Genomic DNA, 22,246 nt, shown 5'->3' on the forward strand with positions numbered 1-22,246 from the left:
GTCCTGCTGCAAAATCCAGCTCTGCCAGCTTGGTCATATGCTGGCCTAGCTGGGTATGAGCTGGTCAACCAGGTAGTGCTGGTAGCTTCTCTGAGCTGCTACCCGCTGTTTCAAAATATAGCTTGAGCTGGTCAAACCATGTCACGTTGGGAGCTGGTCTGAACTGGTCTACCAGCTAAACCATGTACGGCTGGGAGCTGGTCTGAACTGGTCAACCAGCAACCAACTGTTTCGAAACTTAGCTTGTGCTGTTTTTTTCAGCAGGGACACGCTCCACATGAGCTCTCATTTTCCAGACCGCAAGGGGGTTACAGCACATTGGATTATATTATAATCACAACAATCCTTCCACACAGACTATTAGCAGCCTCCCTTCTGTACAGTACAAGAGCCACCCCCATCCTAACAATTGTTTATAATGTAGTGTACCCTAGCGTTACAGCTGTGGAAGTGAGTAGCATAAGTGCTGCCACCTCCTTTGGAGAAATGACCAAGAAGATAACTAAAATATGAGAGATTATTCAATGGGAAAATACCCGTATCAACAGGGGGCTTCTTAAAAGCATACACTAGAGTGGGGGTTCTGATCCAGGGACCTCCACCCAGGCTCAAGGGCGTCTAGGGGATTTTGTATAGACTTACAAAAAAAGCCTTATAAAGATTGCGGACCCCCTACGGTACCTTTGTGGACCCACTGTTGAAACATTAGAGCACTCAAGGAATAGCACTGTAAACATATGGATTGGCGAAATCAACCACTTCGGCACGTGTTTTTAAAAAACAAACCATACAAAAGATCTCTTATGTTGTGTTTCAGAAGCAGATGAAAGGCAAGGGATGTGAACAGTCATACAAAGTAGGCAATAAAGCCTGAAAAATATCAGTATTATAAGTACATGAAAGAAGTATCACACATTCTAAATGCACATTAGTACACACCTTTCAGAGGGGGAAGACGAGAAGCCAGAACCCCACTTATCACAACTTCACTGAAATACCTCATAAAAGCTGTCTTAAAACCACTTGAATTTGCTTCTGTCACACAGAAGTATCTCATTATCTCTCACTCTCTCCCTGTCTTACCCACACACACACACGCATGAAAACACACACACACAAACTCACAAACTGTCCCTCAGTACAATTAACAAGGGTTAGTATTCGCAGAGCAAACCAATATACAAAGCAGACAAGTACAGTATAAACATGTCATTTCTATGCCACGCTTTGTGACATATGATCTAAAAAAGGTTTGAAGGTCAACACACACTCTCCTCCAGCTTAAGATTGCTCTGCCTCTGCTGGCCTACAAATGCAGGCACGTCTATCCCTCAACAAAGAAGAACATTTCCTTCAGCAAGTCCATTTAAGTGCACCTTGAAATTAAATACATTCTTTTTTAATAGGAATGTTCTTTTGAAGAGGGGAATCAAGATTGGATTTTCTCCATGGGTAATCCATTGTAGTGCTTATTGGCAATGTTAAACGCATGAACTAAAAGCCCATCATGCGTCAGGCATGTCAACATGGACCCGGACACAGGGACGTTCACTCAATATCGATTATTTTCCCTTTTTTCAAAGGACTAAGAATCTAGAATCTAAGAACAGGAGAGGACACAGTATATCAGCATGACTCAGTCAAACTCTTGCCAGCAAAGGCAGGGGTGTCAGATTCAGTGCTGCAAGGCTGCAGTATATGCCGGCTCCCGGAATTGTTAATTTAATCTCAAATTACTTATCATAACTGATTGGCTAAAGAATGCACACACATACAGTATTTCCAAGGCCTGGAATTGGCTGCTGGCTGAGCAGACGCCACAGACACTTGCAGACACTGTGGCCCTCCAGGACTGGAGTTAAGCCTGCAGACACTGTGGCCCTCCAGGACTGGAGTTAAACCTGCTGACACTGTGGCCCTCCAGGACTGGAGTTAAACCTGCTGACACTGTGGCCCTCCAGAACTGGAGTTAAACCTACAGACATTGTGGCCCTCTAGGACTGGAGTTAAGCCTTCAGACACTGCGGCCCTCCAAGACTAGATTAATGAATATTAATTGTAAAAGGGTTGCCCAAATCTTTGCACATGACTGTATATACAGTCAGCTCCAGAATTATTGGCAATCTTGATAAAAACAAAGTAAAAAAGCTGTGTGTAATTAAAAAAACACACATAATAATCTATATGCTGTGTTCAAACGTATAGGAAAACTATACACTTTTATTTCAATACATTTACTCTCATGCGTCAACGTTTTTTTTATTGAAGTAATACTTTTTTTTTCAAAAAACATGTGTCACAATTATTGCCCCCCCTAAGTATTGTGAATAAAATCAAAAGTCAAAGTTAAATTGGAAATACAATTTTACATAATTTAGTTAATCTTGTCTCAAGGAACTATATTGTGTCATCCCATCACAATTGTTTCTGTTTTTTTAATAGATAATCTAGCTCTCTAGCTCATCTCTAGCTGTCTTTCATAAAGGTCTGTGGCTTGTGATGTGTAAAGAAGCTAATGGTTTGCATGTGAGTGCTTGCCTGACCACACACAACAACAGCTTCCACAGAGAGGATAAAACAGGGGAAATGTAACAATAAAAAAGTTTAGGAATTAATTATTTAAACTGGCTGAGTCTCGGTGCCTTTCCCTCCTCCAGAAAATTCCCAAGGAGGATGGTTGCTGCTAGGAAACAATACCTCAAAGTTAACGACATGCTGTAAATCGCATGACATCACATTCGTATACCCGTAGGCTCTCCTGGTCACCGGCGAGGGGGGGCCAGTAACAAATTGCTGTGGTGACGCGAGTCGGGTTTGTCGTCACGTTAACAAGGACGGTACAGTGACTGGTGGGCGAGTTGTAACAAGATCCCTTCTGAAAATACCTGCTGTTTGCGGCTGTAATTAATAACAAGATAAAATAAATATGATCCAGGCGTCCTGCTGCATGTGCTGCCTTTAACGTAAACAGATCCAGCAGAGCGTCACTCAGAAAGATTTATATCCTGTCCTGTTGAAAATACAAAAAGAAGAATAATTACTTGAATTATATTATATTTCATTGGTGACATTTTACAATAAGGTTACATGAATGGACATTAACTAATGATATGGGCTCATATTGTGTGCCAACTGTGTGCCATCACCCAGCACATTGCATATTTCTCCATTAAAGTGCTTTCTAGTAAATCCACAATTACATGAATCTCAGCTCAAGACAATTATGCCTTTGCTTAGGATAAATAACATGCAAATGGTGCTGCAAATAAATCAGTAATGAGCCACCTTATTGCTTACCTTCAGTCACCACAATAATTAAAGTTTGTCAAAACATATTGACTAAACACATATATGTGAAAATCTCAATCCTCAATTGTTATGTGATCACCTAGCAGACAGTTGCGAACACTTTGCTGAAACTAAGCGAGTAATTCGAGATAGCATAGGGTGGCAGAGTTATAGAACAGCGTGGAAAGCTAGAAGATTACGTTAGTGAGTTAGTTACGTGAATATTTCTAAACTACCCAATTAAAGTGACTGTTAGTTAGTTAGTTAGACAGACAGTAAGTGTATTAATCTGATTAGTACTGTACAATATCTAAATTAGTAGTAGCTAGCACATTGGTGCTAAAAGGGTCTTCCCCAGCTTATCTACAAAAAATCATCAGACCCTACACCCCTGCCAGACCTCTTCGTTCAGCCTCCACAGGCCGCTTGGCACCTCCCCCTCTCCGAACCTCCACCTCACGCTCACGACTACTGTCTGTTCTGGCTCCACGGTGGTGGAACGAACTCCCCGTTGAGGTCAGAACTGTAGAATCTCTCCCCACCTTCAAGCTCAAGCTGAAGACACACCTCTTCAAGCAGCACCTCTCCCCATCCCTCCCTACCTCCCTGTGAACCTTAATTGTTGTCTCTGTGACTTGCTTTGTGTATCGGTATTTTTAGTTGGCTAGGTAAGCTTGTTTGGATAGTTAACTTTGGTCACTTTTGCTCTGTTCTTTTGTTTCTTTGTTCAAAAAAAAAAAAAATTTTTTGCCCTCGTCCTTATCTTTGTTGTACAGGTAGCAGTTGAAATTGTACTTCCCTCTAGGGTCTTTCAGTGAACTTATCCCTGGTTATGGGTATGCACTTTGTTGTACGTCGCTCTGGATAAGAGCGTCTGCCAAATGCCAATAATGTAATGTAATGTACAACATTTAACTATCGAGAGAATCACTATTTGTGTGGTTTCGGTAGTTTCCGGGTTTTCAACCTTTCTTCCAGGAATGCGAGCATGGAAGAAAGGTTGAAAACCCAGAAACTACCGAAACCACACAAATAGTGAAGCACACAGACAGGGTAGTGACGCAGGCTCAGAAACGTTCAGACACAGACATAACGGGATCATGAATGCAATAAACTGTAATGAACACAATAACCAGATATGAATGAATAACTAATAAATAACACAAATAAACAATAATAAACACTAAAACAGACAGAACAAGCTCAAAACATTACAGTGAAAAATGAAAATAAAAAGCAATCTTGGTTTAAAATTTGCAGAAAGGCCTAATGTTTAACTCTGTACCATTTGGAGTTCAGTTTTGCTTTTGATCACGTACAAATTCATTGTAACAGACATTTAAACCAGGGGCACCCAATTTTTAAGCCAGTGGTTTTAGCCAGTGGTTTATATGAACGTGTTGTAAGAGGAATATTATTGGTGCCTACTTGAAGCCAAAACCATGCATGCTAATATACATACTGCACATGATTGGATTTACTGTAGATTTCGGAGCATGAGTTCAGAACAAGCACATAAACTCACAATTACAGAACAAAAGGCCAAAAAAAAAAAAAAGAATTGCTCTGTTTTTTGCTGTTTGCACAAAACTGAATGGCTGTGAATAAATTAGCTTCTGTACTATTGGCTGTGAGTGCTTTCATGTTCTCCCACCATTTTTCTGAATTTCATTCTGATCCTTTTAAATGTGTGCCATATGCCCATGTTTCCAAGCATGCTAATTAATACAGCAGGTTCAATTTTTATGGTAGGCCTACAGAAATGTGTGGAATCGATACAATCTATGCAGCGGAAAGCACGTTTATACCTGGCAGAAAGTATGTACAGGTGCATAGAGCCTTGGTTCTTGGAAAGAGATTCAACTTCATACATTATAATATTGCATTTCTAAATCCCATCTAGTAATTTGGTCTGTGGAAATTCATCAAAGCACTAATGTAAATGCAAATCTGCATTATATAAAGTTACCAGAAGACATAAGTCTACCCCAATTACACGTTTCTTCTCTGTAATTCAAAATTTTAGTTCTGAAACAAACCCTCCGTTTGAGTTTTCAGTAAAAAGATTCCTGCCGAGAGTATTCACTATAGACAAAATGCAGCAATGCGCATGACTGTATTTCACTAACGAAAGCACTGTAATAATTAATAACAATGTAATTTATGACACAAATCATCATTATATTGTCTAATGTAAAATTGATAAATTAATACATGGCATTCATTTATAATCACGACTTCCACTGTAGTATATTGATTTATGCATTTTCCGACAAGAATTGGAATTTATTATGGCAATGGTGAATTGTATTTATAATCGATGGTATATTATTTGACAATGTGAGGTGATGTATGGTATTACTTATAGTTAGTACTCACCCAGCCAGACCTTGAAAACACCGTCCTTTACTTTCCTGTTGGCGACGAAACACTCAGTAAAGTCCGGACAGCATTACGGCTAAAGTACACGGCTAACTTTAATGAGCCGTCTCATTTTTAGTGTGCACTGCAGAGGTCATTAACTCCAGTCTTATCTGGCCTGGCAGCATTTTGAATGTGCACATTCTGTAGATACCATTCTGAAGATCTGTAGATTGGCCACACAGAGGCGGAGGAGAATGCAATTGCAAACCAGATTGTAGGGGAAGGGGGGAGAGTAAAAAGGAAAACACAAACATTTTGGGAAGTATACAGTCAGGTCCATAAATATTGGGACATCAACACAATTCTCATCTTTTTGGCTCTATACACCACCACAATGGATTAGAAATGAAACAAACAAGATGTGCTTTAACTGCAGACTTTCAGCCTGATTTGGATGTAAATACCCTCAAATTAAAGCTGAAAGTCTGCAGTTAAAGCATATCTTGTTCATTTCATTTCAAATCCATTGTGGTGGTGTATAGAGCCAAAAAGAGGAGAATTGTGTCAATGTCCCAATATTTATGGGACTGTACCTTTTTTCCAACTTACCCAGACTTAGATGACATGTTTCATTTCATTTTCATTTTTGTGCATTCACTGGCTCAATCTCCATGTTAGCAAAACATGTTAGCTTAGCATAAAGACTTTAAGCCTATAGGAGTCAGTAGCCTACCTCCTTCAAAGTGAAGAAATACACCTTACAGCAACTCTGAAGTGGTCTTATTTACAGGTATTTGAAATACACGTGCGGGAAAGATCGTGAGACGTTGTTTTCGGAGAAGTTCTACCTTTTAAAACTACCTTCAGAAGGTGCGCGGATCACTGCGCTCAACCAGTGGAACGTCTCCAAAAACAATACCTCGTCACTTTACTGCTTGTTCTTTCACTGTTGTAAAGTTACTGCAGAGACAGCTGGTCCCCCTCCTCTTGTGTTTATGCCACTCAAACTCTCCTGCCTTACTGCCGCAAGTATGTGTCAGGCAAACTACTCATCTCTGCATTCACTCGTCTCCTCAATACGCTTCCATGGTTTCCCTTTTCATACAGGGCGGGTGTGGTAGGCCCTGCACTAACTTAAAATTCGAACATATACAAATAAAATTAAACAATGCAAATGGTCTCAACGGTCACTGCTTGAGAAATGCCAGTGGGAATATGTCTCAAATATGGTATTTGTTAATATGAAAAAATCGCTTTAAGGTGTGTTCGTTGACACTTAGATGGGAGTAGCTGGTCTGTGGCTGGTGTTAGGGAAAATTTTTTAACATTGCACAGGTGAGCATCATCTGATGAAACAGATCCCAGTAAAAACAACGATAGCTATACTTGAGTTTAACTTTCGTATTTATTTGCAGAGAAATAACAGAAAGTGAGAAAGCTTACCGGGTTTCTGATTTGAATCAGACATAGTAAGACTCTTATACACACTTTTCCAGAAGGGGGGGCTTTACCAAAACAAAAAGACATGAAGCTGGCCACTAACATTTGGGGGTATTAAGTATTTTGTCTTCTGAATACCCCTTGTTGACCTTGCTGTAAGACCAGAATGTGCTAGCTAAGAAGCAGAGACATTAAGGTCAAAGGCTGTCTCTCTGCTGGGAGAGAGACAGAGAAAGACTCCTAGTAAGCACTTAATGCAGATAGTGGACTAATAGTAATAAGGATTAACACTAAAAGGTTATTTGTAATCATGTGATTGTCGTTATGTTAACACACATTGTCAATTAAGAATCAATTAAGAATCAATTGAGAAACTTACCCTTACACTGGTCAAAGCTTGTCTCTTGATAAACCTGGTTAAGCTGCTAGGGTAAGCTGGTAGTCTAACTGGTGGATGAGCCAACTATATAGGCTGCTCAGCTGGTGAGCAGCTGGTCGACCAGCTTAAAGTGTCCCAAAACACAGCTTAAACCAGTTCACCAGCAGCTGGGGAAATATACTGCACACTTGCCTATCCAGGTGTAGAACTGTCCTTCCCTGCTTCCAGGTGCCGGCCCGGCTTGTTGTGGTGGGCTGGGCCCTGGGGGCCCGGCTGCCCCGGCCCGCCCCTGGGCCCCACGCCCCGGGGGGTGGCGTTCCCGTCTGCCTGCCCCCGCTGCCGGCCCCGCGTGGTCGGGCGTGTGGCCGCCTGGGGGCGGGGGCCCCGGGACCCGGCCGGGGTGTGCGCGGGGGGCTCGATGCTTAGAGGCCACTGGTTGGCGGGGCCAGCCGCGCCCTGTCGCGCCCCTCACGTCCACCAACGTTCCACAGGAAGTAACAAACCTGCTCACGCCCACGTACATGCGCGTATACACACATACCGCTTTAGTGAATATTTGGTTCACCTTGATGCTAACCTCTTCTCTTGTTACAGCCAAGTCTTTAGTGTTGTAGTTGTCTTTGTACTGTCTTGAACGTATGTCTTGTTATGTTTGGTGTCTCTCCCCATCACTTGTGTCCCCCTCCCTTCCCCTCTCCTATGCCACTCCCCCCCCCCCCGGCCCCCCTCAATCTGCGGCGTGGGGGAGGACAGCAGTAACAGCCTACTCAGGGAAGAAGACGAAGACGAAGACTTGCTACTCCACCCCCCCCCCCCCCCATCTCATATCCCATCCCCATATGCCTAAATAAAGTATGAAATAAGCAACAGGGGGAACATCTGACACCTCTGGAAGAATACAAGGGTACCAATACTCCCCTGTTATAGATCAAACTGGCCCCAAAACACACGGCACCCAGATCAATCATACTGCTTGCCCAAGATACCGGGGACACAAAAAAAAAAAAAAAAAAAAAAAGGAAAGTCCGATTTGCAAAGAGTGCAGTTCTGCTCCTTGCAATCCACATCACATGCTTCTCAGCTTTTCCTTTTCAAGAGTCCATATATGTACCTTTGGTAAAAGCACCTGGTCCCTCTGCCATTTCAGCACAAAATAGCAAGGGGGAAAAGTATCAAAGAACTTCCAAAACGGCCACCCATTTGATGAAGCAAGTTTCTGTGGTGATAAGGACACTGTCAGACTTGCTTACTTGGCTGGCTGGTGTTATCTCCTTGTTTCTTTATTGTCTGGGGTGACCTTCGGGACCTAAAACGAGTCGCTGTCCTGCTTATTATGACCAAATGACTCAACTTCAGCGGGTAGAACAGAGTAGGTCTGCAGACCTGTGGGGTATACCATAACAGACCCAGGGGGTATACTATGACAGAACTGAGGGGTGTACTATGACGGAACTGAGGGGTGTACTATGACAGACCTGGGGGGGGGGGGGGGTATACTATGACCGGCCTGGGGGGTGTACTATGACAGAACTGAGGGGTGTACTATGATGGAATTGAGGGGTGTACTATGACGGAATTGAGGGGTGTACTATGATGGAATTGGGGGGTATACTATGACAGGCCTGAGAGGTGCACTATGACAGGCTTGGGGGTACACTAGGACAGAACTCAGGGGTGTACTATGACAGACCTGGGGGTTACACCATGACAAACCTGGGGGATATACTTCAAAAGAAACCAAACACACCCCAAATTTCTGTGTTAGCTGTCTTTAAAAGGCTTAGCCAGTATCACAAATGTCGCTATCAAATTGCTATGTGAACACAGGGTATTCAAATAAAGCACTGTGCACAAAAGGGGTGGTGTCTGAAATATGTAATATGCCATGCATCATATAGTAAGTTCCCATAATGATATATCCAAATTTAAAGTGAGTCAGCTTTTTGACTCTTTTTTTTAAATCTTACATTTAGTTGCTAACTCCATAATCTTGCTTCATAACCTGGCCTCTAAGTAATGCTATGGGCAAACCCAAAATGGCCTTGCTTCTGAATCACGCACTCAGTGATACTGTAGCTTGTCAGGGCTTTTGTACCTTTGAGCAATGTTAGCTGAGTTTCAACACAGAAAGAAAGTGCAGGAGGGTGTTATAGTTAAAGGTTCATTTCCGCTCTCTGCCCTGGTCTCGTCATGTGACTCTGCAGGGCTCCGTCTCGTTTTTCTCCCTGAATTATACCCCTGCTGTGATACCTGTATGAAAACTCACATCCAATTTCATGACTGTACATCATATTCAATTTGAATTACTCAAAATAATACATTTCAACTCACAGACTTAACAATACATTGTTAACTTGACTGTGGCTAATTGAATGTTCCAAATAAAAAAGAAAAAATTTATAAACGTATTCCGCACTTCCCAGACGGACAGCCATATTGTGGGAAAATCATTATCTCTCACAACTCTGGCAAAAATCTTTTCTACAAGAGATTCCAGATTTGATCTGTCAAATTTTTACATTTATGTATGCTTTTCTTGAGCCAGAACCAAATTATGAATTTCTTTTTAAGGGTTTGGTATTGACACATACATACGCACACAGGCACGCACTCAAAACAGAATTTCTGAATTATTTTTTCCTCTGCCAGACTGTGCTCAAGACGGCGGAGTGTTTTTGATATTTATTTACTTTCATTTTGTGAAACAATTCAATTGCATATGCCTCATTACCGTACAGATTTAGAAACATTTTCATGAAAACTAATTAAAAAAGAGAGAGAATGCCCATTTGCATGAAAAGCAGTTTATATTTCTTGCTCTGGTTTTTTTTTTTTTTACATTTTCATTAGAAAATTCAGAGGTTTTTTTTAAACAGTGAACAATTGATACAATTTATGAAAAATATCAATAGGTTTTAGGGAAAAAAACAAAAAAAGGCTGAAATACTATTCATAAATATAAAATAGTTTTACTCTGTGTTTTCGTCATGCACTGAACAGCCGTACTAAACTCGCATATATTTTAGCCCTGTCAGTCAGCTACATAAATACAGAACTACTCGGGACTGCGTAACGAAAGGCAGATTTGCTTACAGAATAATCAAAAGGGAGTTTCAAGTCCTGTCCTCCACCCAAAAACACACACATGTATATGCATGCAATCACTCATACCCTCACATACAACACACACATCCTCACGCACACATGTGCACACTCGCATGCACGCTCACATACACACACACACACACACGTCCATTTTGGCACTTCTTAACACAATAACTTAGTGGCTGAGTGTGCTTGGGAAACTCCAAGATCCCCACATCCCCACTACCCACCAGTTTGCCTGACCATAAGTTTACGTAACAATAAAAAATCCAAAGAAATTTCAATTTCAGACTTCAGACTACAATTCGTTATTTAGCCAAAGGATTCAACCCAGAGGGCCAGGACCACACTCAACCACTATGTAATATAAACTAATAAATCGTCAAATTACGATTTTGTTTTTTCCTGGAATGGAAAAACCACTCAGAATTTCCACACCAAGATTACATTTCCATAATATCCATCTGCAGTCTCAAAATCTCCAGGAGAGTTCATAATAAAGATTGTTTTGTACTTTTTTTGTCCTGAACAGTAATGTTCAGAACAGAAACTTGGTTTTTCAGTTCAATACTGTTAAGCCCCCGAAACACAAGTCAGTTTTGTATAAATAACTGAACTTTAAACCCAATGTTGTTAATTCATAAACCAGCCAGAAGAACCAGAACCACGCAGCACACTTGTGTAAAAACAATACATCTAAACACAGAACTGGCATTACAAAATTATTTTGCAATATCATTTTTCAGAAGGAGAGTGGTAAAAAAATAGTTGACAGATACAGAGAGAGAGACAGGAAGTGAGAGAAAGACAGACAGATACACAGAGAGAGGGAGAGAGAGAGCGATTGAGAGAGACAGACATACAGAGAGAGAGCGAATGAGAGAGAGACACAGACAGATACAGAGAGAGAGAGAGCATGAGAGAGAACAAGCACTACATTAGCTGGTTTTGCACCATCCAAGCCTACAGTACATAAATGCATGAATGATTTGGCTTAATGAACACAGGTGACTATGTCCTTCAAGTTCTCAATGGATCCTCTCTCGGACTCTTAATAATGCATCAAAATTTCACAGATTTCACAATCTCAGATTGAACAAAAACCAGAAACGTCACTGACACCCCAGGTCCTGGACTACCATATTAGTATATACAGAAATGAGTAGTTTCTCAAAGTTTTTATTTTGTTTTGTTTTCTTTTTTTTGGTTTGAATAATTCACTTATGGCACTGGGTTCCTTTTAAGTGTTTATCCCCTTAACAGAAAGCTTGACTCTTCAAACAGGAAGGCCCACATCTCTCTGCTCGGTCTCTGCCTCAGGCATAGCCAGGAACGTTCCAGATCCTGGAGGGGAGAAGCAGCTTACAGTAACGAGCATGCATCCACTGTGAAAATTCATTCTGAGGAAATCAGGACTGAAGCCCTCTCTGAACAGCCTGGGGGGGATTTTTGCCTGTACATCACCCCCTCGTTCTACAAGAAGAAACTGCTGAAATGCACTGCCGTCGTTGTAACACATTACCCGTAAGTTTCTTGTCTTCCGTTTCGCGCCGGTGGCAGTTCGGCAAAGCGACCAGTGGCGTCCGTTGCCTTTGCGCTCCTCTGGTAAACCCGGCAGACAGGTCAGATTGAAAAAAAATCTGCATGGTGACACGATTTCAGTCGCAGAGGTTTGGCTGCCCGGGAGGACAGTACGGTACAGTACGTCAGCCCCCCAGGCATTGCCAACAGGAACCCCAGGAGAAAAACACAGGAAGTATAAAATCCACAAGACCACACTGTGCTGACGTTGAGCGTGGTGCGCTGCCTTATCAGCCGGACCACGTTACCTGTCGCAGGTGAGAGGGGGCGAAAGACAAGAACGTATTTGTAATCCGTTGTCCTTTCCGGGAAGGTTGTCCTCTGAAGTCTCCTGCCAGACTTTTGGAATGGACCGCTGGTGCGCCCCAGTTAGACGCAGGTAGAGGCTGGTTCTGGTCCGGAGCTGGGGTTGATGGGATTGTGGAGCTGAGGCAGGCCAGGCCTGAGTAAACCATGCTGTGCCCATGTTGCTTCACTGCGAGTGCACTGTGGCAACTTCTCCGAGCCAAGCTTCTGGTAATGGTCTAGGATATGTGTATTCATTCTGAGGGAATAAATATAATATTTTTTAAAACACATACAACAAAAAAACAAAGCCAGCTACCGTAATTAAACGTGTCGTGAAAAGCTGTAAAAATTGCCTCAAGTAAAACGTGCCAGCATAAACACTTATAAATGGACCTTTTCCTTGAACCGTGATAAAGGCATTTAAATTGCATTCTCCACTTCACAAACCAAGAACTCTTTGGCTCACTTCTGTATTGTAAAACATTCATTAGGGCTAGACGTCTTCAATTTACATGCATTCTGCTCAAGTGACCTTCTCCTTGTTAACACTTTATGTTCAATAGAAGTACCTTTATAAAAAGCTGCATGCAGTACGTTGTGATGTATATGTAACTGAGTCCAAGGCCCTCACTCTTCCAAACACATTAGTCAGCTAAAGGCAATATCACTCCTAGCCAAGGTCAACGATGTTATTTGGAATTTGAGGGTTATGTCATTCTGGAGCATTGTCGTGGTAACCGGCTACAAGCCTTCACTTTCTCTGCCGCTACACAGTGCTTACTAGTGGACTAGTCGAGCGAACCCTGCTACATATAGCATGCGCAAACATTTGGTTAATAATGGCTGTGCTCAAAAAAAAAAAGGATTGATGACAAGTGACTTATGAAACAAAGCTGGAACCATAGAGTCTGGCCAAGATTCGTGGTGTTTTTCAGTTTTGCAGGACAGGCAGTTCACAATTCAATGACACATGTCCAAAGCTCTTGGATGCACGCAGTTCTCCCACACTTATTCAAGCTACCGCTGGAGCTGTTCAAGGAGAAATCTAATTTAGCTCAAAATGAAATGTGACTCTTTTTTATATCCGAAACTGTTTGGGTGTTGAACTCACCGTGAAAATAAATGAACTGTGTCAAAGGGAAAAGAAGGAAAACCAACACCTGCATTTTTTCAAGGTAAAAGTTAGGAACGAGTGCTAATGGAACCAAAGTAAGTCCTCCTCTCTGCAGTGCAATCAGGCTGTAATCTGATTTTAAGAGCGGGGTTGTGACAATGCTCACCGTGAATAAGTAATGACTTTACAATGTGTTAGGTGTGTGTGTGTGTGTGTGTGTGTGTGTGTGAGTTAAGATGTGTGTGACCTAAAGCTAAAGCAATGCATCGTACAGGCTCCAAAGTACTTCCCCGAGGTGGCAATTATACTGTTATACCGTGTCTTTGAACAACCTCTCCTCACTTCACGTGAGTTCCGCGTTTTCAAACTCATTCGCACATAACTGACTGCAATACCAAGAGAATAAATCATTTGGCTGCATTGTTGGGGCAATGTTTCAATTGGACCGGTGCAAATAAGACTTTAAACATTAATCTTTTAACATCAAATTGTGTCGGAAGTCCCGTTTAATGAGCTCCGTTTTTATACCTGCAGGGATTTTTTTTTCCCAAAACAAATCACTACAAGTCATATTCCCCGCCTCCCTTTCTCCCTACCGTCCCTCAAGTGAGTGTAGCTAGCAGGGGACTCCAATAAGAACCGAACGCATGATTAATTTGGTGGATTGGAGAACAGTATTTACAGCATTGTTAATTAATGGCAGTCTTGTGCGACTTTTGGGAAAAAAAAGCAAACCAGTGCAAACTGATCAAAGCATCAGGGCAGCCTGTCGCCTAGTGGCTGAGGTACATGACTGGGGCCCAGAAGGTTGGTGATCCAAGCTCCAGTGTAGCCATGATAAGATCTGTACAGTTGTTTGGCCATTGAGCAATTCCCTTAACCCCGCATTGTTCCGGGGGGGATTGTCTCCTGCTTCATTTAATAACCTGTATTTTGCTTTGGACAAAAGCCTCAGTGAAATATCAAATTATGACTAATTATTATTATCACTTCTCAGTGATACAAAGGTGAACAAAAAGAGAGGTTGTGCATGTGTTGGGGCTACTCGATTTCTGGGAGATGTGGTGGTGCTTTTTGTCTCCAAAAACTCTTTTGTATCATAATTTATACATTGTCAGTGATGTCCTTTATATTTTTAATTGCAATGTAATTAAAGAAATCAAAGAGAGTGCAAAGATTTTTAATAGCAAGGCTTTCACATGAGATCAGGTCTCAAGAAATGCTGAACTGTAATTCACGATAGGCAAAGCTATTATCAAGATGGACGGTATGTCCAAAAGCCAAAATTATATTTTTTGCAGCTCATACTGAAATACTTGTCTGGGTCTTGCTTTTTTAAAATTTTCTTTTTGCTAAAAAACCTCAACAGATATTCTCTTCTGGGGAAACCACTGTTTACCGCTCCTTTTAAATTTTTAATGGTCTCAGTTTCAGACAAACTCACAGCTTTGGATAACTTTAATCACATTGTACCAGTCAAGGATTTTGAGAGCTGTACAAAATGCAATTAAAATAATGTAAAGGACATTTCTGCTTTGTGCTCTCACTCAAAATACGCTAATGGGGAAAAAAAATTGTTTTTGCTGTTTACTGTTTTCTTCTTTGTACAATGTTTTCTCTATGTTTTCCACACCATCTCCTGAGAATAACTTTCAATAGTCGGTGTTTGGTATGGGTGTTCGACATCATGAGATTATAACCTGTCACTTGCCTAAATGATACAGTCGGTTGGATGTACAGTGGGCTTAAAAATTATTGGCACCCTTACGGCAGCATATACTATACATTGATAATGATCTATATGTTCAAACATAGGGAAAACTATATACTTTTATTTCAATATATTTACTCTCATGTTTCAATGCTTTTTATTTAGCAATCTCATTTTTTCTGAAAAACCACAGCGATTGGTTGTGTCTTGGGGTCACCAAAAACATACATTGGCAACTCCATACCAACAAACTCTTTGGAAGGGGGGCATGAAGGCAGCTCTTACTAAGCACAATAAACAAAACCAAGCATCTTGAGTTAGCAAAACCTCATTGGAATTATGCCTGGAAGATAGTGCTATGGTCAGACCAAAATGGAAAGTTTTGGCCATACACACCATCAACCTGTTTGGTGGCAAAATGGAATGCATACAATGAGAAGCACCTCATACCTAAATCAGGGTAGACCCAGGAAACCAGGTTATGCGAACTAACAGTGTAACACATAAGTGCAGAGGAAAGCAAAAACCAGCCAACCATCCAGGACCATTCTACATGAGCATGCTTCAAGAATGGCTTCTCTTCACTGAACTATAATTAATTATTTCTTTACATTTAACCTAGTGAATTGCAATGTGGGCTCATTAAAACAAGATTATTACACGTATGGAAAGCACGAATGTGACCTAAATCTTGCCCGGGTAGGCATTTTTGTGGTTTTCGCAAAGAGATGAATATTGCGACCAGCTGACCGCACAAATCTGACCGCACAAATCTGCACCAATCTGACCGCACAAATCTGACCGCACAAATCCGCACAAATCTGACCGTGTTTTACACAGAATACTGTTTGAACTCATATGAATGAATGTTTTCATAGTTTTTTATTCATAAAGTGGCCGTGATCATGTTCGATGGTGAGCGACAACACAGTCTAGGAGGACAGCTGCGTCAGGGCTCTGTTTTCCAGAATGAATGGCAGATGGGCGCAGAGTCAAGCCTCACGGTGTGCGGCACCGGTGGGAAGTGGGCCGGATTAGGCTGGACATATCATCAGTGGGAGTGTTGCTGCTGGATTCAGTCACAGCCAAGGACTTCTTTTCATTCCCTTTAAAGGAGCACTTGTTTTGGTTGAGATTATGTGGATGCTTAAATTGTGTGTGTAGGCCTTTTTAAAATCCTAAATATGGGGCAAAACCTCTAAGGGTGACGTCACTAGACATGTTTAGCTTGAATCTCCAGCCTGTGTTTCCCAGGAGGTAATGGGCGCTCAAACTCCACCTTTGAATGCAGAGACTGGTTTATGGACGGCCACCCATCCAGACGAACACATGACACTCCCACGAAAATAAGGTAACGTGAGCGTACAAGTATCACAGAACCTACCTTGGCTAGCCTGAGCGATATGGCGGACAGCTCTGACTTTGCTGAGTTTGAGGAGAAGCTTTTGGATTTTGACAAAGAAATACATCCTTACAGTTTTGAAGAATTGAGTGAGCGAGAGAGACAGACAGCCCAAGCTAACACAGAGCAGAGAAGTTGGAACAGAAATTTATGTCAGTGTGGGAACTGTGAACCCATGCCTAACCTTATCGAGGCGGAGAGGCTTTGCTGCCGCGAATGAGTTCAAGGGCAACGGCTGTTGGCAGAAACCAATAATGGGGTTTGCATCACTAGCAATAATAACTGCTTGCTACATCTTGCAGAACTTACCAACTTTTTCCACAGCAATAGGAGGATTAATTGGAAGAAGTAGCCACAACCATGATTTCGATACAGCTTTTTAGCTAGATATTTACTTACTCATCGCTTAGTTGCCCTCCTGGACCCCTTGGTTGTGGATGTGAAAAGTGGGGCGTGAAAAGTTCAAGTTGCATTTATTGTAGTATTGTAATATTTTTCTCATTACAGATGGGTGTAAGAAAGAATAGTGCGGTCCCACTGGGACCACAGTGCAGTAAAAGAGCAGCCAAGAACAATTAAAAACAGAAATAGATACAAGAAATAAAGTTATCAAAAGGACAGCTGGTTGACCAGCTCAGACCAGTTTCCAGCTCGACATGGTTTAGCTGGTTGACCAGCTCATACCCAGCTATGCAAGCGTAATACCAGGTTGACTAGCTCCATTTTCAAGATAGAAATGGTTGATTGGCTTTTGAATAGGCTTTTATCATCCTAGAATTGATTGAGAAAGCCTTGACATGAGCAACTCTCCATACACAGGGCTGCTACTTGCACCATGGACCTGGTCTGAGCAGGCTGGCAGTATTTGACGGGTGTGAATTGCTGACACCAAACTGCAGTGTACCGTTTGATCTTCACTGATGCACCCCTAACAGCAACTCTCCTCTCACTTTGACACACGTTGAGTCACAAAATGGGCTCAGTTGCCTCAAAATCCATGCTGAAAATGGCACTTGGCCAGAGCAGCGACTCACTAAACACCGCGCACCACCCAGAAAATAGAACCGTTTTTTTGGAGGACAGAAGTGGCTTCAGTGCATCAAATCTTCCAGGACATTTTTTAACATCATATTTGTGTTGATATTTTGTCCATATGTGTAGGTTTGATTTAGATTCTTCCCCCTTCCCCTGTGGAAGATGGATGCTGCTGGCCTGCTATGAAGGCTGTGAAACTGGGACTCTCTTGTCCCCTAGCTCTGCCAAATTATAAACAGCAGCTTTTACAATGCTCTTGGGGGGTGTTGGGGGAACGCATCGCACCAACCCGCTGCCTCCAGATACTGGACCTCCGAGTTTACTGGAGCAAGGAGAGGTGAGACTTAGGGGAGCCATTTTTTCATCACGTGTGGAAAATGTAAAAAAGTGTATATATACACCGGTCTACAGTATATAGCAACCAATACAGTACTTCAAAGATACAGAAAAGCTGCTTTCAGAGCTGTGGTTGTGGTGTGTTCACATGTGCAGGATAGTGCAGTATTCCTCCAGAGAGAAGGGGAGGGCCCGGCATATTGTCATACTTTTCAACTGTTTGGACATTTGGGGGGCGTAATACATCACAATAGAATACCAAATGAAAGATTGAAGTCTCAGGCACATATCTTCATTACATCTTCATATCTTATGTCTGTACAGTGTTATAAGCAGTTAAGTAGAGTGAGTCCACTGAGGGGGCAAGTTGTCACACTATATGGGGTAATTTGAACACAACCATGTCATTGTGAATGTTTTTTTGTTTGTTTTTTTGGTACCCTCACTATTGTCAGTGGCAAACCTGAAGCTCAACAATCCCCACAACAAACAACTGCAGAACACCCCCCTCTACCCCCCATTCCCCATCAATAATCCCTATGATGAAGGCCAATTGCCCCCCCCCCCCCCATCAACTATCTCCGAAACTGTAAACTCTGGCTTGTGCCAGCAGTAGTCTGCTGTATGTCTGACTGATCTAACTTCAGAGTCAGATTCACAGTTTTGTCACATATACATTACATGGCCTTGGCTACAAGCATCAATTTGATAGTCAGACTCGGCTAAAAGCCTGTCTTGTGTAGTCGAAGGATATGTCTGCACAGTTTGTAGTGGGGAAAAGATGTTACGTGTGACAACTTGCCCCAAAGTAATTGAGAAGGCTTGCCCCAAACGGAAATGTATGCTAATTAGGGTTATATCCAAAGGTCAGCTTTACATAAGACTGCAGCTAAAGTATCAAAATACTCTTTATTCTCTCCTCAACTACAAAAATATAATTTTGAACATTCGTACCAAAAAAGTTTTATTACATAAAAGTGTCCTTTTGTTTTACTTTTGAAGGTGAAAGGTAAGAAAACTATCCTCACCTCAGTGATTTTGACCACATGTAAACAGGAAGTCACACAAAATGTTTGAACCTCTGAAATGTTTGTAATTTTGAAACTAAAGTCAACAGAAATAATAAATGATTCTCCAGAAATTCACCAACACTCATTTGGGAAACAGGAAAAGTGGCACTAAGAAGGCAAATTATATCATACTCTGCATATAAGAAGAATAAATACAATGAATATGAATCTGATTTGGAACAGAAAATGAATAATTTAGAGAACATCAATACAAATAATCCCAGTTATCAGGGCCTCAGCAGGGCCATGCTGACTCTTGAGGAATTAAATAACAAACTTTTATGGCAATTTATATTAATCAGAACATGATCACAACTCAGCTGATATCAACTCATTTTTTTAAATAATGTAGATTTACCAAAATTAATTGAAAAACAAGCTAATGCATTCGAGACATCAATAACACCAGACAAACTCTGCAATGCCCTTAATCACACGTCTAATAACAGAGCCCCAGGATCTGATGGCTTCCCTGTTGAGTTCTACAAACATTTCCGGACTATCTAGGCACAACTCTTTAACAGATTGACAGCTGAAACTAAAAAAAATGAAATAAAATCAAGATGTTCCACATACTGTATATGAATATTGCAACTATTTTACAATTTTTTTATTAAGGCCCCACCTTACCATCTAGCTATTGTCCCCCTATCTCTCATGAACACAGATGTTAAAATCATCAGTGAAGCTTTAGCTGCAAGATTTGAAACAATCAGCCCATTTATAATTCATCCAGATCTGACCGGTTTCATTAAAGGCCAACACTTTATCTAACAATATGCACAGACTATTCAATATAATGCATTACTAATTTCTTCAAGAATCTCTTCAATGCCCTGAGATGCAGAAAAGGCTTTTTTTAACTGGAGATTTCTATTTGCTATTTGGGAGAATCATTTATTCATTTGATTAACCCTCCAATTATGTTTGGGGTCAATTTGTCCCCATTCAATGTTTGACATCTCTTAAAAACCACTTAACCTTTTTTTAATCTTGATACTGTATGATTTTATGATTTTTCATTTTCTATTTTGGCGGGATTAAATAGTAAACATGCAATAAACATAATGCTTTGTTTTCAGAAGTCCTGCACCCAGGTGGCATGTGTTGTATGGACTTATTTTCACCCTCTGTGACTGTAACTGTATAAATGTCAGAAAGTATACAATCATTTTTATTATTATCTCATTATTTTTTTTTGTGGATGATTCTGGTGGCACTTTCCCATACAGGTGCCAAACTTTCACTTGTTCACCTGTACCTCAGGCTCTAAAATGAGATGTTTCTCACCGATTTTTAATATTTATGGATAAAAGGCTAGTTATTTGAGAGACAATAAGAAAGCAACACACAAAGTGCAATAATTTTGTGTTTATTTAAACTGTCGGGGTCAATTTGACCTCAAACAGAAAAGCGGTCATAAACTCTAACATAATGGGCGGGTAAAAATTTGATATACTTCACCGATGGCAAAAGTCCCAACTGATGGACTATTATCACAAAGGTTTACATTACATTACATTACATTACGTGGCATTTAGCAGACACTCTTATCCAGAGCGACGTACAACAATTATATTTTACAGGGGTACGAGGTGGGGATGCCCCTCTCCCCTCCCTACTTTTCATTTTTATGGAGCCATTACCAGCTGCTATTCATGAAAATATTAAAGGAATTTGAACATCCCGCATACAGCATAAATTCAGTCTCTATGCAGATGACATTACTCTTCCTACAAAATCCTTCCTCCTCATTAAATGAGATCATCCGGTTCATTGAAACATTTTCGAAAACCTCAAATGACTTTTTCAACTGGACTAAATCCACAATCCTTCCACTCTGTGTAAATAGCTGGAATGTGGCAGCCCAAAGTCCTCCTGAACTGGTAACATCATGTATCCAGGCATTCCTATTTCCTCAAAGCTGCCAGAGCGTCTTAATTTCATCCCACTACTCAAAACAATAGACAGGGATCTTCAGCGTTGGATGGTGCCTCCTCGATCTCTCATTGGCAGGATAGCTACAATCAAATAAATGATCTGTTCTCACTGATCCCTGTTCAACCCACTCCAACTTGGTTCTTGGTTAGCCCAGCTATCGAACATCATCCCTGTTTCAAAAGCTTAACAATAGCAAAAGCTCAGTAACAAAATCACCAATTCAGCTCCCCTCACCAAAAAACATTAGACTTCACCTCATAGATTCAATAAGGTATCATACTTTTTTCTAAATAACGCTCTGGTTTGTCAACCGATTGGTCAAGACATACGGCATTGGGAATAAACAGTTTCTGGAACTCAAATCCACCATCCAAACTAAAGTCAACATAAAACCAGTCAATCTTGGCTGACCACAACTAGCATCAGAGTTCAATAACATCTCTTCTCCCAAAAAAGTATTGTCAAAAATATATTTAATGATGCTCAAATATGATTCAACAATAGTCCTACTATCAATAAAGCTGGAGCAAGACTTATCTCTCAGTCCCAATGCTAATTTCTGGACCCAAATCTGCAATGATATCATCTTTATGACCAAAAACACCAACATGCATCTTATTCAGTATAGCGTAATTCACAGAGTGCTCTGTGCTGGGCAAAGGATGTTTAAAATGGGATTTACAGAGTCTGATATCTGTTTGCAATGCATGCAGAAACAATCTGGATAATTACCTTTTGGCAATGCACACCCATAAAACATTTTTGGCAAGAAAATAATTGACAAAATATCTGTCCTGCTGGCCTGCGACATCCCACTATCAGCATCACTCTGTTCATTAGGAGATACTACATATATCAGTTTAACGAAGGAAGCCTGTTAAACACTTCTCATGGCTTTAACTGTCGGTGAGAAAACTATCCTCATGATCGAGAAGTCTGGAAATACAGTCAGTTCCACACAATGGAAAAGACTACACTCACTGAGCACTTTGTACACCTACCTATGAATGTGATTATCTAATCAGCCAATTGTGTGGCAGCAGTGCATAAAACCATGCAGATACAGGTCAGGAGCTTCAGTTAATCCACCATCAGAATGGGGTAAAAATGCGCTCTCAGTGATTTCTGTATTGATTTGAGTATTTCTGTAACCGCTGATCGCTGATGTTTGTTTCATTTTGTTTATTTAACC

The 22,246-nt window shown here is 41.1% G+C and overlaps 2 protein-coding genes across 2 annotated transcripts in view; one reads left to right on the forward strand and one right to left on the reverse strand.

Moving 5' to 3' along the window:
• The window catches only part of si:ch211-127i16.2 (probable flavin-containing monoamine oxidase A), a 45,720-nt gene extending 37,823 nt beyond the window's left edge, over positions 1-7,897 (forward strand). The window contains exon 12 of the mRNA XM_061262072.1: positions 7,700-7,897. Within this exon, the coding sequence (XP_061118056.1) occupies positions 7,700-7,897 (198 nt within the window). The remainder of the gene's footprint in view (positions 1-7,699) is intronic.
• Positions 7,898-10,259: 2,362 nt separating this feature from the next.
• LOC133142352 (leucine-rich repeat transmembrane neuronal protein 4-like) overlaps positions 10,260-22,246 on the reverse strand; it is a 64,353-nt gene continuing 52,366 nt past the window's right edge. Inside the window, exon 3 of the mRNA XM_061263521.1 lies at positions 10,260-12,701. Coding sequence (XP_061119505.1) covers positions 12,630-12,701 — 72 coding nt within the window. The 3' untranslated portion in view covers positions 10,260-12,629. The remainder of the gene's footprint in view (positions 12,702-22,246) is intronic.

The sequence above is a fragment of the Conger conger genome, chromosome 12 (genome assembly GCF_963514075.1).
Source record: "Conger conger chromosome 12, fConCon1.1, whole genome shotgun sequence".
Classification (NCBI taxonomy): Eukaryota; Metazoa; Chordata; class Actinopteri; order Anguilliformes; family Congridae; genus Conger; species Conger conger.